Source organism: Erigeron canadensis, chromosome 4 (assembly GCF_010389155.1).
Source record: "Erigeron canadensis isolate Cc75 chromosome 4, C_canadensis_v1, whole genome shotgun sequence".
In the NCBI taxonomy this organism is placed as follows: Eukaryota; Viridiplantae; Streptophyta; class Magnoliopsida; order Asterales; family Asteraceae; genus Erigeron; species Erigeron canadensis.
Window position 1 is genome coordinate 35,320,685 of NC_057764.1, and position 14,726 is coordinate 35,335,410.

Genomic DNA, 14,726 nt, shown 5'->3' on the forward strand with positions numbered 1-14,726 from the left:
AAGATTGGCTAGGAGGAATGGGTTAATGATGGGAAGGATTAGTAGTAGTTGTAGCAAAGTTAAATGCAGAATTAGTAAACCGATAAAACTCAGAAATTTTGTATGCAAGCTAGCAAAAAGTTGATGCGTAATTAACTGTGTGGTGTGCAAATACTTGTCTTTCTGGAAAGATATTCTAATTTTAATTCACACTTGAGTTCGTGAGATTTGAGTACGAGAGAGTTTATAAGATCAAGACAAGCATATGTGACAATTACATGGATCAACTTTCTTCTGTAATTCTGTAAATTCTTTCCCATACCGAGTCTAAGGTTCTTGTTGGATTTAAGTATTTTTAGCAGATGGATAGATCTACGATTGTGCGTTTTTAGTTGGGTAAAGAGGTAAAACAGAATAGGACTTCAAGTCTAACTTCAAACAACATAACATTTAGAAAACAAAATAAATACAGTTATATTCAGCCAAGTACTTTCCAAATCATGGTTATCACTTATCACTCATATATCGCCTATGCATTATTAAAATGAATGAAACCTCCCAATTTTTAGGTCGATGACAAGCTCATCAGGAGTATGCCAAAATGGCCGAGTCTCCATTTATGTCATCGTGATTGCAAAATGTTTATAAGAATTAGCCATATGATTATGAGCCATTCTGATCATCAAGATAACCTGGTCGAAAAGATTTGAGATTAGACATTGGCAGAACCCTATTTGTAGCATCTTCTTTTGGTTTTGAAGTTTAAATTCAAATACGAGTTTCTTTAAAGCTGTTTGAAAAAGAAAGTAAAAAAGAGAGAAAAAGAAAGAAAACAAATGCAGCCTGTTAATATTTCTGATGTAGAATGAGTATCCCACATCGGGTAGATGAACCAAACAGGCAAAAAGAAGATTGTTATAAAAGCAAAGGATCAATGAAGAAACAAGCATACCTTTCTCGGCCTTTTGGCTAAGATCAAGTGTAGTATCTGTTCTTATCAGTTTAATATCTGATATGTGAGCCATCGGCTCACTCGATATTAATCTTATTTTTTATGGGGGAAGTTCCTTTCGCTAGCTTGCTAGTTGGGCTTCGTGTGTCGCCTTGGTCTTACACTTTCACCCTGGCCTGGCACACCCCTCCAATTGCTAGTTTAATTTTTTTTTTTTTTTTAGCTTGAACTCTCTTGCTATGACGCGGTGTCTTGTATTGAGCTGGCTCACAGTGTCAAAAAGAAATCTATTCTTATTTGTTAAGACTAGATTTTTTAGGGTAGCCAAAATTAAAGAACAGAAAATTGCTGATTGGTTGACTAGTCATCTTAAGCCTTGGATTAACATCTTTGTAAAGCGCACTTTAAACACGTATATCATTTACTTGATGAAAAAATTATGTTCAATTATCTCAAAAACCTCCTGCCAGTATAGTGTTGTTTACAGTTTAACACTATGTTTAAATAGCATTTTCGTTTATTAAGAAAAGTACTCCAACTGACTAACTGAGTAGGACTATCCCATTGCCTATCGAAGATTGAAGATTGAAGTCTACAAACGTTCTCGACCGTGTAAAGTCTAATCCAACTGATTCTAAATTTAACTGGACATGGTCCACAGCCAACCATTACTAACCAGTTCCACTTCACAAACCTTAGAATGGAAAGAATGCTGAGGATTAATAAGGGCTAAGCCATTAATCACAGAACTACATTACAATATAACTGTCCCTTGTAAACAAGGACATTCTGTAACAGACCAATAGCAGGTACATTGTATGTGGAACATCCCTAACATTTAAATCTGAAACAAGAAAGATCCCACTAGATAATTGACTGTTTTGAGTGTGGATACATAATTGTTTATATTAAGTTTGCAACTTTGGTATCAAAGATGGACTTCCAACTTGAAGTCCTGTCGCATGCCACATCACCAATGTGACGCTTTCCAAATCATTATAGTCATTGCACGCACAATGACGTTTTTCCTATCAATTTAGTATTCTGTTTCAAGTATCCCATCAATGAGCCCAAATTCCAATGCCTGCAAAAGTAGGAAATAGATAAGGATTTAGGAATCTGATGGTTATTAGGTACTATATCTTCATAAAGAGCTTTAAAATTAACGATGTTTACTTAAGCAAAACAAATCTGAAATCATATTATGCAGCCTTCAGATAGAGGTGGCAATTTATACTTCGACCCATTTTGAGTAAAAGGGTTGATTTCGATTACTTTATTTAGCACATCAATAACGTAATAACAACTTTGGCTAAACTAAAATAGAAACCATTAAGTGGGTGAAGCAGGTCAAAGATGATGAAAGTCACTTAAAATGATTCAGATGCAAAAAGCCTAATCATTTTATACAAAAACATTGATATATAGAACCCGCTTTTGTGATCAAATAAAACACATTAATTACCAAACTATTTAAGAGATGTGGGCAAAACGAAAAAAATTGTACATTAACCCAATAATCTGCCTAACTCGTACTTCAACATTTTAATGTGTTCACCCCTCTACCTGGCAACTTTGCACCTCAACTTTGGTAGAAAGGATTTTTACTAGATGGGGAAGTTATGTCCCAAAATAGGCCGAACTTCAAATTTAGGGGCACACAGACAATTCCACACTTGGCTACATACAAATTCTATTAAGGTTGCTTTAGGTAATCTTTAAAGAGGAAGGGAAATACAAAGTTGAATCTGTGTCTGGACCATGGTGGTGGATAAGTAGTTGAGATCAATGAATATGCCTAGCAAAAGCTTCAGATATGGATGGTACCTCTGAAACAGATAGGAAACGGTCCCTCTCTGTGTATTGTTGCACTTTCTCTAGGGGTTGGCCAGTAAACGCGGAGTACATCAAGTCAATTTTCTGCATATAACATTATCATGGAGAAAAACCCCGGCAAGTCCATGTGTTAGGAACAATGATGTATAGTAACTTTAAGCTAATAAGAATGAATTTTAGACCCCAAAGGCCCAAATATTTCTGAACTTAGTGCATTGCGTAAAATGAACTCCCAGTCATTATTTCACAAAATGCACAAACCAATACAAAATCCATTAACCCCATAAATCAGAAGGGACCCGAGGAACATCTTGCAGAATAGATTAAAAAGCAGACCCAATGAATATCTTACATGGCGAGACTGAACAGCTTCGTTAACTTGGCGCCTTACATCCTCAACATGACCCTATCAAAAAGCAAAGCAGAATAATTTATATTCTAGCACCAAACGAACCAAGTTGTCATTAAGCCCATTTTTAGGCGAACTGGATGCAGTAAGTAATATATACATAAAGGAATAATGTTAAGTTTAAAAAAAAAAAATAAGAATAATAGTTTAGCTTTTAATAAGATTCTCTAAACTAAATTTGGACACCAGCCACATAATTTGGGTTTAAGAGTTGCACTTTGAGTGGTTCAACTTCAGACATCAAAAATGCATAACATACTAACATAGATACCTAGAAGACAGTTTCTAGCTCTTTTTTCCTTATATTCTTGTGGGACTTCTGAGAATTGTCTTTTTTACTTCTCCTTTTCGTAAGAGCGGCAATTAAACTCAATGGAGGACAACAAATACACAACAGAGGTGGTACTAATTATTTTTATATTTTTTAATTCTAGAAATGATATCAACATGAATAGTCCTTATAGCTAGAAATATGAATATTCATTGTGATACTTCTGGCCTTCTTTTTCACCAGACCAAAGTTTAAATTGCACATTTCAACATTTTGGCTACACCATTGACTTCGGTTGGGCAATAACATATAAAATATACAGATTTAGCAGGAACCTTGTGCACCTATGAGCACCTAGCAAATCTCCACATCCTTAAGGGCATTGTTGCAATGAAAAATCATATAAATCAAATGAAAAATGGTAATGGTCTCTACAGATAGATGGCATTTTGGATTCACGGTAAAGCTCCATCATTATCAAAGAAATTCTAAATTTTTACCAACATGCATCATACATAAAAGAAGCAAAACCCTTTACCCAAAAAACAATATATAAAACACACAGAAATTTAGCCATACCCCACATCCACTTTGTGGTTGATGTATCATGATACGTGCATTTGGCATCGCGTATCGCATACCCTTCTCTCCACCCGCAAGAAGAAGCGCTCCTTCGCTTGCAGCAACTCCAAAACACACTGTACCAACTTTAGGTTTAATCTGAGAGAAGGTTAAAGAAAGTTAGAAATATAAAAGTCAAAAGAGGCAGCTTTAAAGGAAAAATTTTCAAAAAAACGTGGAAGGTACAGTCAAACTTAATGCAAGCTTCACAAACATAACTTTATGTGCTTCATCCTCTCGTACACTAATCGGGCAAGATTATATCTTCCATTGATTATTAATTTAGATAAAGATGGCACATTTTTAGATTTTTTTTATGACAGAATATGCAACTGCAATACTGAATCTTACCCAAGACATGCAATCATAAATTGCCAACACAGAGTAGGTGCTCCCACCAGGACAATTCACATATACCTAGATAAGAAAACAAAGACAGTTCACATTATTGGCAAATTAAAATTTACCATAAAAATGCACCAGAAATAAGTATATGCCTGGTAGGAAAAGGAATCACACCAGGATATCTGCGTTCTCATCTATTGTGGCCAATGTAACAAGTTGTGATATAACTCTCTGGGCTACCTGTGAGTTGATTGGCTGCCCAACAAATATTATACGATTCCTGAACAATACTGTAGAAAGATCCAAAGGTCCCCCAGGAGTCAAGACAGCAGGCATTATAGGTGGCGGAGCCCCTCTTCTTGCTACAATTGGACCGTAACTGCTCAATTTATAAGCAAAATTAAACAAAATTTTCCAAGAAACAAGAATATAAGTATGGTATTCAGAACATACTAGAATAAATATTTTATATTGATCTATCTGGAAATTAAAGTTATTAGACCATTAATTTCTCCATAACTGAAGGAATTCAATCAACTCTACAAAATTTGCTGCCCCCTCAAAATTGCTGCCACCACTGACCAACCACTCCCAGATTGACGGAACAACCATAAAAGTCTCAAGTTTTACATGGATCATTTAAAAGTGATAATTTCTGTTAATGTGTGTGTTATTCTATGATCTAATCATTTAATGAACAGACAGAACAGTAGACATCAATTACTATAACCACCACGGATGATGGTGACTTCAAACTTGGAACTTAAAAACAATATCCTAGCTGGTATCTGAGCAGGAGGTCGGTTTAAGGGATTAAGCTTGTAGAGGCAATATATTGAAAATGAAGTTTGTAGTGCGACTGCACATGTGCTCTAGAATTTAGAACAGCGTATGTTTTATCTCCTCTGACATCTATACACTTTGCTATATTTCATTTTCTCCAAAACTAGTATACTAACAGAATCAACTCTACTAATGGTTCCTGAAGTTTTCATGCATCGAAAAGGGACAAGAAGGTGTAACTCTAAATATATGATTCATTATCACCATTAATTTTGTCACTTGTGTATCGGCCTTAAATTGACAGTCACCGTCTATGTGATCTACTGGTTCCTATAACAAAAAAGTATCCGCCAAATATAGAGGCCAAAATAATCTGTCTAGCCTATCATGAGCTAAAAGATAAGTAAGTATTGTGTGATTTCATAGAGGCTAGATAACAATACAGTTCAATCTCACATATAACCATTTTAGATTTTGTACTGGCTATTTCCTTTCAAGCAAACAGTTTCTTTCTTCTTTTAATGATACCTAGTTTTCCCAACATTATCACTGCCAATAAGACGTGAAATAAACAAGCATGCCAGTTCATAATAAGTAAGCATCAAGAGAGTATAGACACTAAACCTTGAAGTGATAGGAGTATGTATGTTCATTTCCTCGGGCATTAACTCCAAGTTTTGTGCTTTACTTGATAACCCTGTTGGTGAAATATGTAGTTAAACAACAACAGCATTGTGTTGTTAAAGTTGATACCCAAAAAATATTGAAATTTTAGTTGATATGGTCTCTCCCTATGGTATATGTCATGTACGTCATATTTCTCATATTGCTCATCATGATAGGCACCAACCCATCATGGGTAGGTCTCAAAAATTACGTCTCAACACGAATTTATTACATAAAAAGAATTACGTCTCAACACGATTTCATTACAAACTTAACACTGCTTCTAATTCAGTTCTTAGTTATAAACGTTTATCTAACTATCCAAAAGCTTGATTTCCAGCAACCCCAACCAGGTCACACCAAACCGGGCAAAGATAAATGAAGCTCACCCAGTAGCCCAAACAACTTTTCCTACCTACTTTAAAGTTGAAACCCCCCACCAATACAGCATAGTGGTCAGGCGTCCTAATGTCCTCACAAGAGGTCTCATTTCAAAGCTCTGTATGTAAACATCTTGGGGGTGGGCCAAACAAAGGGTTTTGGAAACGGATAGCATAATTAATGAAAGCGGAATACAATTCAATCACAAGTTTATGCTATGTTAGTTTTATGGACTTTTAATGCATCAAAATGATGTTTTTAAGTGTTCTCACCGTCCTTGTTTTAAGAGTGTTCTTACCGGAGTGTTACCCTATATATATATATATGAAATGACTATGGGTCAAACAAGCTATTTATACTAAGGAAAGGTATATATATTCTATAAACTCTCCCTCTCCGGGTACGGAAAACCTCATCCGTTCACCCGTTTACTTAAAAGCTCAAAAAAGAATCCATTTTTTATAGTCTCAGCTAACACGAAACTAAAATTCCAAAAACAAATAATAACAAATCTAATTCTGGTTGAGGTTTTACCAAATTTAGAAGAATCAGTATATGGACCAGGTAACGCACAAACTATTGATTTCAACTTTGAGCTTCTTCTGCAATTAAAAAATTAGAAATTTCAAGTCTCGGATTAGAATTGAATATATATGTATAGAAAGAATAGAAATACCGTTGAGAAATAAAAGGTGAGGAAGAAGAAGAAGAAGGAAGTTGTTTAATATGGTGAGAAATGTTGTTGGATAAAGTGGCAGTTGATGACGATATGGCGGATGCTGCTGCCATTGTTGTTGTTGCTGTTGCTGTTACACATAGAATAGAATAGAATGAAATTGGAAGACAAAAAGGATAGGGAACCCGGATGCGTTCTCCAATTCAACCTTTTCCTACGATCCGACCCGATTACAAAGTCACACTACTCCCACGTGTAAAGAATATAATAAAATTATTTTTTTAACGGCAATCTATCATATTTTTATGTGTAAAGTACATGAATGCTCAAAGTTATCTTGTAAGGTTTATAAAAAGAAAGGTATATCTATAAGAGTTCTTTTTAGTCTTTAAATACATTATTGTATATGGGTTTGAAAGTGTTTATAAAAGTGCAAGGTGTTTTCTTATCTTATAAGGTATTGGATGTTGAATTTTATAGCATGAATTCAATTAAGACAATATAGTTTATACATTCTGTTGTGATATTTAATTTGCACCTTTCAAAAAATTTAAAAAACAAAAAAAGTATAACCTTAAGTGCTATGTTTATTAAAATCCATCTTCTCAATATAATAATAAGAGATGAATGGATATAGAGTTAAAGCATATGTTATGATGGAAAAATTGTTGTGGTATTCCTATTAAGAGTACTGTGTGGTGAAATTTTTTGGTATGATTATTGTAGTGAATATATGCTTGTATCTGGTACTAATTTCATAACTTGAGAGATTGCAAGACCCATCTTTCTGTATGCTGAAAATGTTTGAATTTTACATGTAATTTCATTTGCATCATTAGGGTCTTCCAAGTAAAACTTTGTGTATAAACTCTAAGGTTATCTTTCCTGCAGGGGCGGAACCACTCTTGGCCTAGAGAGGGCCATGGCCCATCCAAAAGCACTAGCACATAGAGTATTATGTATGACCAATATTATATTTTTGATCCATTGAAACAAAATGGTCCATCCTATTTTCCTTGTTAATCAATCTTAGTTGACAATTATTTGTTGCTATATATTAGACTATTAGTTGTTGGCTTGTTATGGTATCATTTTTTCATTCCGATTATTATTATTATTATTATTATTATTATTATTATTATTGATCATTATTGTTATTAGTAGGAGTAATAGTTTGTTGCTATACTAATAGTTCAACTTTACTATCAATTATGCTATTTTATCTTATGAATCTATGATTTTATTTTGACATGTTTCTTGTCTTATGAACCTATAATTTTTTATTTTGACATTAACTCATTCATTATTAAATTATTTATTAATGTAACTAATAAGTATTCGTCAACTTTATATAGTTTAGTGTAAGGTTACGTTATTGTTTTGTTATAAACGTATTGCATATTTTAATTCGAAACTATGTGAACTATATGTCTGTTATTTATGAACTAAATTGATGTTGTTTCGATGTCATTTTTTTACTAGCATCCAATTGAAATTTTTTTTTTTGGCCCTTCCTAAATTAGGAACCTGGCTTCGCCACTGCTTTCCTGTGTTTTTGCTTTACTTTAGCGTCACCTTTTGTAACCTAATGACCAACATGGGAATTCGGTGTTTGTTTATCTTTCTCCTTTTAGTATATTTTGTTGTAGGCACGACAATGGATCCTCCATGAAAGGAATCACAAATTATGATTAATATTCTTGATACAAATTGTTGGGTACAATTCATGTTGAATAGTAATAGCCATTATTCCAGTTTGAAGATGATTGTGATTGAAGCGATGGCAAGATACCGGCAAAACACAAACTCAAAAATTTGACCTGAATAATTCGACTTAAAGGAAACTAAAGATGCAGGGAATCCTTAGAGAAAGACAAATGGTTGATAATTTGATATTATCTGTGGATGATTTCAATAGTGTCGATGTAGAGAACACCTACTGTAAGAATATAACTTCAAACTAGCCATGTTCACCCAATTCAATGTGATTTACAATTAGCCCATTTCATCCCACCAAACAATTGGTCATGGGCCTCATTTGTAACAAGTATGCAATTGATTGCCAATTTGCCATATAGTAAACTTAACTTAAAAGTTCATATACTCATAGGTTGATTAGCATTTAGTAGCATAACAAATCATGGATCCTAGCCACGTCATACCCGACCCAACTCTTGTTTCCTAACTCATCAAATATTGGAAAATTGCAAACCTATCGAACCACCACCGACTTACCTGAGTCACATGGCAACAAAATACACGAGACTATGCATCAAATATAATTATGCTCTTTTACATCATAAACTTGATGGAATTGAATGCAATAATATCCGAGTTAAACACACTCCACAAAACAACTTCAAATCAAATTTACAGTCGAACATCCACACAATGTAAGTGACTAAAATGAAGCAGAGACATTTGTAGCAGTAGAGATACAAAGTTTGAATAAATCGAAATTGGTTCTAGCAGTCGCATCCAGAGGCCCTCTGTTGACTGGTGTTTCCTACATCAATAGTATCTGGCAAGTATCTTCAAATTCAAAAAGTGACATCAACGTTAGTTTCGTATACATAGGTTAGAATGCAGAATGTTTGATATCAAGTTACTCTTCATAGCATATTTGCAAGTTAAATTCCAAATCTTTGTATTAATGTTGTCTGTTTTTACCACAACAAAAGCATCATTCGTAAAATGTACTTATATGTCAAATAGAAGAGGCACCCTTGACTTTCAAATTAACAAAATATCAAAGTACTCATCTTTTCAATTTTTACATGGCAAGATTATTATTAATTCATATATATTTCGATTTGCAAAAAATGTTATAATAAGAGAAATTGCTCCTGTTAAATACAAGGAATAGACCATACATGTGTGTGTGTGTCGAGAAAAAGAGAAAATTCGGGGTTAACTTGGAACTTACATTTCTTCTTCTTCACCACTTTTCAAGGCATTTTTAGCTATGACTTGAAAGGCTTCTTCAACATTGATTCCCTCTTTAGCAGATGTCTCAAAATATGGGATGTTCCCTTTTGAGGCACACCAAGCCCTGGCCTTTTTCTCAGAAACCTACATTATCATGAGAACCGACAATTTAGAAATGCATAACTGACAAAATGAAAATTAATGTTTAATTCACAACACTCAGTGAGAGCACATACCACTCTGCTGTTGCCACCATCTACATCCACTTTGTTACCCAAAACTACAAACGGGAAATTTTCTGGATCAGAAGGGCTTGCCTGCAATGAATTTTATAAACCATCAGTTCACAAAACAGCATACCAAAGGTGATATTAAACCAAAAATAAGTGAACGATAAATTCTTAGTTAGACAACTAAAATATACACAAACAGATGGCAATGGTGACATACCTGAATAAGGAATTCCTCCCTCCAATTGTTGAGATCATCAAATGACTTCTGGACATTCACATCATACACAAGAACACAGCAATCTGCACCACGGTAAAAGGCAACTCCAAGACTCTGAAATCTTTCCTGTCCAGCTGTATCCCAGATCTGTGAAAACAGAAGTTTGACTACATATTCAGATCACTACCACCATCGAAAAAGCATCAAAACATAATGCTAGAGGGCTGTATAGATTAACAAAAAGATATGATTTAGCAAGTATCAGACTTATTGAGTCTCTTGAATTTCGATGATACCTTTGTGGAGTTCATATGTTCAATTATAACTACAAACTCTAAAAGCTGAAAGAGACATGTTTGAATTATTTATATTTTCAAGTTCTTTATGACGTCAAAAAATATCATAATCATTACAGCTGTAAAAAAAAGTCAGTGTTAAAATGTAGAAGAATACAAATAAAGTATTAGTCTATTAGATAGTGGGATACGGGCAAGTTTGGCAATTTAAATTAAAGTTGGTCATGAATCTCTAAGTGAAGCCTGGGTAATTACACTCTTGAAGTCGTGTATTTGTACTAGGATCAACAATCACGTGCATACAGTACACAGATGTAACATAATGAATACATAAAGAGATGGCATAAGAATTTTGCGTGGTTCATCAATTTACGGTGATTGCTAAAAATTAATTATCCTCTTGTGAATTTCTGTAGTAATGACAAGTTTAAGAAATTAGCTACTAATAAAAATAGGGCAATTTTGTTATTTCACAGTCACCTGCAAATGATTGATGTATAGCCATTTTACCCAGTCATAAGCAGAAGATGGAACAAAAAAAACAGGTTGAGTACTTGTAGCCTCCACTTTTTTTATGTACTAAAATCGCTAAACGTCAAAAATCTTTAAAAAATCAGTCCCTTACACAAAGACATGTCAAATCCACTAGCTACCAAAGTCACATGAATGCATGATTCAAATGCATTACCCAGATAATTAAAAAATTATATGCCTTTCAACCTCATAATCCAAGTGGAGGGTTACTTGAATACAACTTAAAGTTACTCATCTACGCATTAACCTTAACAAGGTGTGAAGTAACAAAAGAGCACAAATTACGAGAAGTGACTCCTTTGTAATATACTGTTCAATACAAGGACTTATATGAAGATCACAGAATAACGTATACAAAATTCATACCTCCAGCAAAGGAAAGTTAAAAAGGTGGGAAAATTTATTCTTACAAAAGAAAAAAATCCCACGTAAAACAGTAATATTTAGAGCAGTGTCGTTTAAAGCAGCCAGGCTCATAACACAAAGTCACGAGTAAAAGATAATATGAGGTCGTTTATAAAGTAAATTTTAAGATCACACTTATAAAACTAAATGCACATTATCACACAATCACACTTACCTGAAAAATTTACATTCATACTAGGAGGTATTCACATCCCACTTGCGTATTAATTAATTGCTTGATTATTTACTAAGCGACCTAGCAATTTAAAATAAAAATCAAGCACTAGATGACGATGTCTTGGTTAAAAAAAGATACCCTGCAAGATGCATTATTCTTCACCTTTGGGTCTTCTAGACAAATCAAAAAGTCAATATAACTGATAAATCACATATACCTTGAACTACTATTAAATCTCACTAATGTATACATTATCTGCAAAAAGTTGATTATTGCGCACTACCTAAATCTCATCCATCCCTAAGATCATATGTCATCAACTATCTTTTCAAAAACAAACTGAAGGAGGTCAATGGGGTTAGCCTTGCAACATTTCATATCAATACAAATTAATAGACCTTAACACTAGCATAAACAAAAAAATAAAGCAAAACAATATAAAAGTATCCAATTTTGATATTGTCAAAAGCCCAGAGGGAGGAAAATTCCATAAAATTCTAAAACTGAGTATAAGACGTTTTCGAAAGGACATGATCACATAAATAACAATCAAAGTAGGATCACTAATGACTAATCACTAACCTGTAGAGTGAAGAGCCTATCCTCAAACTCGACTTCCTTGGTCAAGAAATCGGCACCAATTGTTGCCTTGTATTGATTGCTAAACTTCTTGTTTACATACCTAGAGTTCACATATTAAGGACAAACACAAACCATCCCCAACTATTTATTCACGCTTACTTGACACGAACTTTATATTAACCATTTTCTTTTAAAACAATGACCTTGGGGGTGTTCGTAAGCTCGTGATCAAAGTGATTATAGCAACTAGAAAAAAAACATAACCCAGTTATCTAATCTCGATAATCAGTTTTCTTACAGCAACTTCTTAATCATTCACTTATTGCCTATTTAAATCCATAATCTCAAATTAACAATCTCATAAAAGCCGGAAAAATCTGAGCTTTTATTGTCTTTTGCAAAATTCCAACAAACCGGTAATCCCGTGATTAATTAAGCTAAGCCAAAACTTAATTGTCGGTCTTATTTATTCAAACCAAGGCCAAATCAGGATAACGTAAATGTCGAAAAACAAACAAATGTAAATACTATATAAATAAATGCAGGTAAGAAAAAGGATACTGGTTCATCAAAGATGTTTTTCCAACTCTGCATCACACACACACCAAATTATTGTTATACAAAACATAGAATAGATACATGCATCATCAAAATCTAATCTAATCCAAATATAATACAAATTAAAGTTAGGATTTAGGATTTGAAAATCGAGATAAAGATTATAGATTTGACTATCACTAAAGTCAAATCAAGCTTCTTCATGTCTTGTTTTTTTGGAAAAAAAATATAATATAATAAAAATGAAGAAGATTAAGTTATAGCTAAGCTAAGATTTATTTCAGTATAAAAAAAAAATCAACAGATTAAAAGGAGTGACAAATATACCCGCTGTCACCGAGGATGATGACTTTAAGAAGGGTTCTTCTTCGTGAAGGCATATTGGATCGATTTTTTTCTTATAATTAATTAATAGAAATTGTTATTGTAGCGAATTTGATCAATTCAGAAGAAGAAAAAGGATCTTAATTCAGACAAAAGAAAAAATATTTTTAATGAAAAGGCCCAGCTGGGTGGCAGGTCTTTCTTTTTGATGTGCTGTGTGATCGATCGATCGATCAATCAAAACCCCCAATTTTTATTCTTTCTTGTATTTCTTTTTTTCATTTCTTTATTATTGTTTTACGTATATATTATATATACGGAGAATATATTTCTTTTAGGAAAAATAATGTCGATCACGATGCTTCTTTCGCAGACCTTTTTAGATAAACGACATAAATACTGTATAATAATAGTAATATACATTTAAAAATATAAACTTCAATCTAACACACGGTCTGCTAGTATCGACACCTATTAATGGTGGTAGCGATTTCCGATGTAAGTTGATGTAAATATAACTTGTATATAAGCAGTGATAAAAATATTTTAAAAAATAGATAGATATCCGCACGTTGCTGCGAAATATATTTTTTACACACAATTTTTTGGATTAAAACAATATATAGTATTATTAGTGTAATACAAATATGTTTATGACAAACCATAATTTGAAAAAATAAATAAATAGCAATAATATAAATAGCGTATATAAATGATAAGAATAGAATATGCATAAAAAAGCATAGAACGAAAACAATTGCATTAATGCCTATACTAACACTCCAACGACTCAGCTTATGTATTTTATATGTTACATGAATGTAAAAAGTAACGATGATGAAATATATTATGTATTAAGACACATGTTATATAACAAATCGGGAGAAAATAATTGAAACTGATGTTTAAAGATAAAATTATAACCGTGTGAAAGTTGTTTGTAAGAAACATGAGATCCCAAAAGTTTGGTGTCTGCAAAACTGAAAACGAAAACTTTAATGGAAGAAATGTTAAAAGATAAAAACTTTATGGGGTAAAAATGGAAAGAAAAAAAAAAGTTAACCAACTTTGTACGTTATATAAATAAAATGATAGGGCCGAAGTTAAAAGATATAAACTTTAGGGTGTAAACACGGAAATTAGAATTAATGAAAATGTCATAGTATTGATGTGTAAAAACTTAATTATATTCGGTATCTATATAATTATTAAAACAATAGTTAACCTAGCCTTTTAAAAACCTCTTCAAATTTAAAGTTATTTTTAAAATTTGCCACATATGTTTTTATCCTATGTGACATCTCTATAATTTTTGACAATATTTACCTTTATTTTATATATGTATTTTACAAAATTCAAAAGCAAAGAAAAATAAAATCATAAACTGTATAAACTTAAAATATACTTTTAAAACTGGAAAATATTTAGTTTTCAAAATAGTTATATTCAATCCTATGTATTATAAACTCTAACTATATCATATTTATCATTTGATATATTAATTTAGTTTTCTTTTTTATTATCTTTTTCTTGGTGATCATGTCAAAACAAT

At 32.8% G+C, this 14,726-nt stretch overlaps 2 protein-coding genes, 1 long non-coding RNA gene and 1 other non-coding gene across 4 annotated transcripts; 1 reads left to right on the plus strand and 3 right to left on the minus strand.

Annotated features, from left to right (window-relative positions):
• Nucleotides 1–400: 400 nt before the first annotated feature.
• Nucleotides 401–1,185, minus strand: LOC122598359. The gene is made up of 2 exons (XR_006323601.1): nt 932–1,185; nt 401–671 (listed from the first exon to the last, which is right to left on the minus strand). It is a non-coding gene; the product is annotated as an uncharacterized LOC122598359 (long non-coding RNA).
• LOC122598708 lies at nt 928–1,121 on the plus strand. The gene has a single exon (XR_006323699.1). It is a non-coding gene; the product is annotated as a U2 spliceosomal RNA (small nuclear RNA).
• Nucleotides 1,186–1,644: 459 nt separating the features above from the next.
• On the minus strand, nt 1,645–7,086 carry LOC122595521 (ATP-dependent Clp protease proteolytic subunit 6, chloroplastic). Its single transcript, XM_043767889.1, has 9 exons — nt 6,920–7,086; nt 6,778–6,845; nt 5,821–5,893; nt 4,588–4,792; nt 4,420–4,485; nt 4,027–4,167; nt 3,120–3,173; nt 2,759–2,851; nt 1,645–2,015 (listed from the first exon to the last, which is right to left on the minus strand). Exons 1-9 carry the CDS (start codon nt 7,030–7,032, stop codon nt 1,968–1,970), a joined length of 861 nt encoding a protein of 286 aa, XP_043623824.1. The 5' UTR covers nt 7,033–7,086; the 3' UTR covers nt 1,645–1,967.
• A 2,123-nt stretch (nt 7,087–9,209) lies between these two features.
• LOC122596254 (ras-related protein Rab7) lies at nt 9,210–13,438 on the minus strand. Its single transcript, XM_043768804.1, has 7 exons — nt 13,178–13,438; nt 12,854–12,880; nt 12,293–12,392; nt 10,298–10,444; nt 10,084–10,164; nt 9,846–9,991; nt 9,210–9,451 (listed from the first exon to the last, which is right to left on the minus strand). The coding sequence occupies exons 1-7, from the start codon at nt 13,228–13,230 to the stop codon at nt 9,385–9,387; spliced, it is 621 nt and encodes a 206-aa protein (XP_043624739.1). The 5' UTR covers nt 13,231–13,438; the 3' UTR covers nt 9,210–9,384.
• Between the last annotated feature and the right edge of the window lie 1,288 nt (nt 13,439–14,726).

Excerpts from the sequence above, each read along its gene's own strand:
- LOC122595521 (XM_043767889.1), bottom strand. The coding sequence starts at position 7,032 with ATGGCAGCAGCATCCGCCATATCGTCATCAACTGCCACTTTATCCAAC. Across the intron at positions 5,894-6,777 it reads TACTGATTCTTCTAAATTTG|GGTTATCAAGTAAAGCACAA; the intron begins GTAAAACCTCAA and ends TTTCACCAACAG. Across the intron at positions 2,852-3,119 it reads AAGCTGTTCAGTCTCGCCAT|AAAATTGACTTGATGTACTC; the intron begins GTAAGATATTCA and ends TGTTATATGCAG.
- LOC122596254 (XM_043768804.1), bottom strand. The coding sequence starts at position 13,230 with ATGCCTTCACGAAGAAGAACCCTTCTTAAAGTCATCATCCTCGGTGAC. Across the intron at positions 12,881-13,177 it reads ATCATCCTCGGTGACAGCGG|AGTTGGAAAAACATCTTTGA; the intron begins GTATATTTGTCA and ends TGTGTGATGCAG. Across the intron at positions 10,165-10,297 it reads GGGAGGAATTCCTTATTCAG|GCAAGCCCTTCTGATCCAGA; the intron begins GTATGTCACCAT and ends AATTCATTGCAG.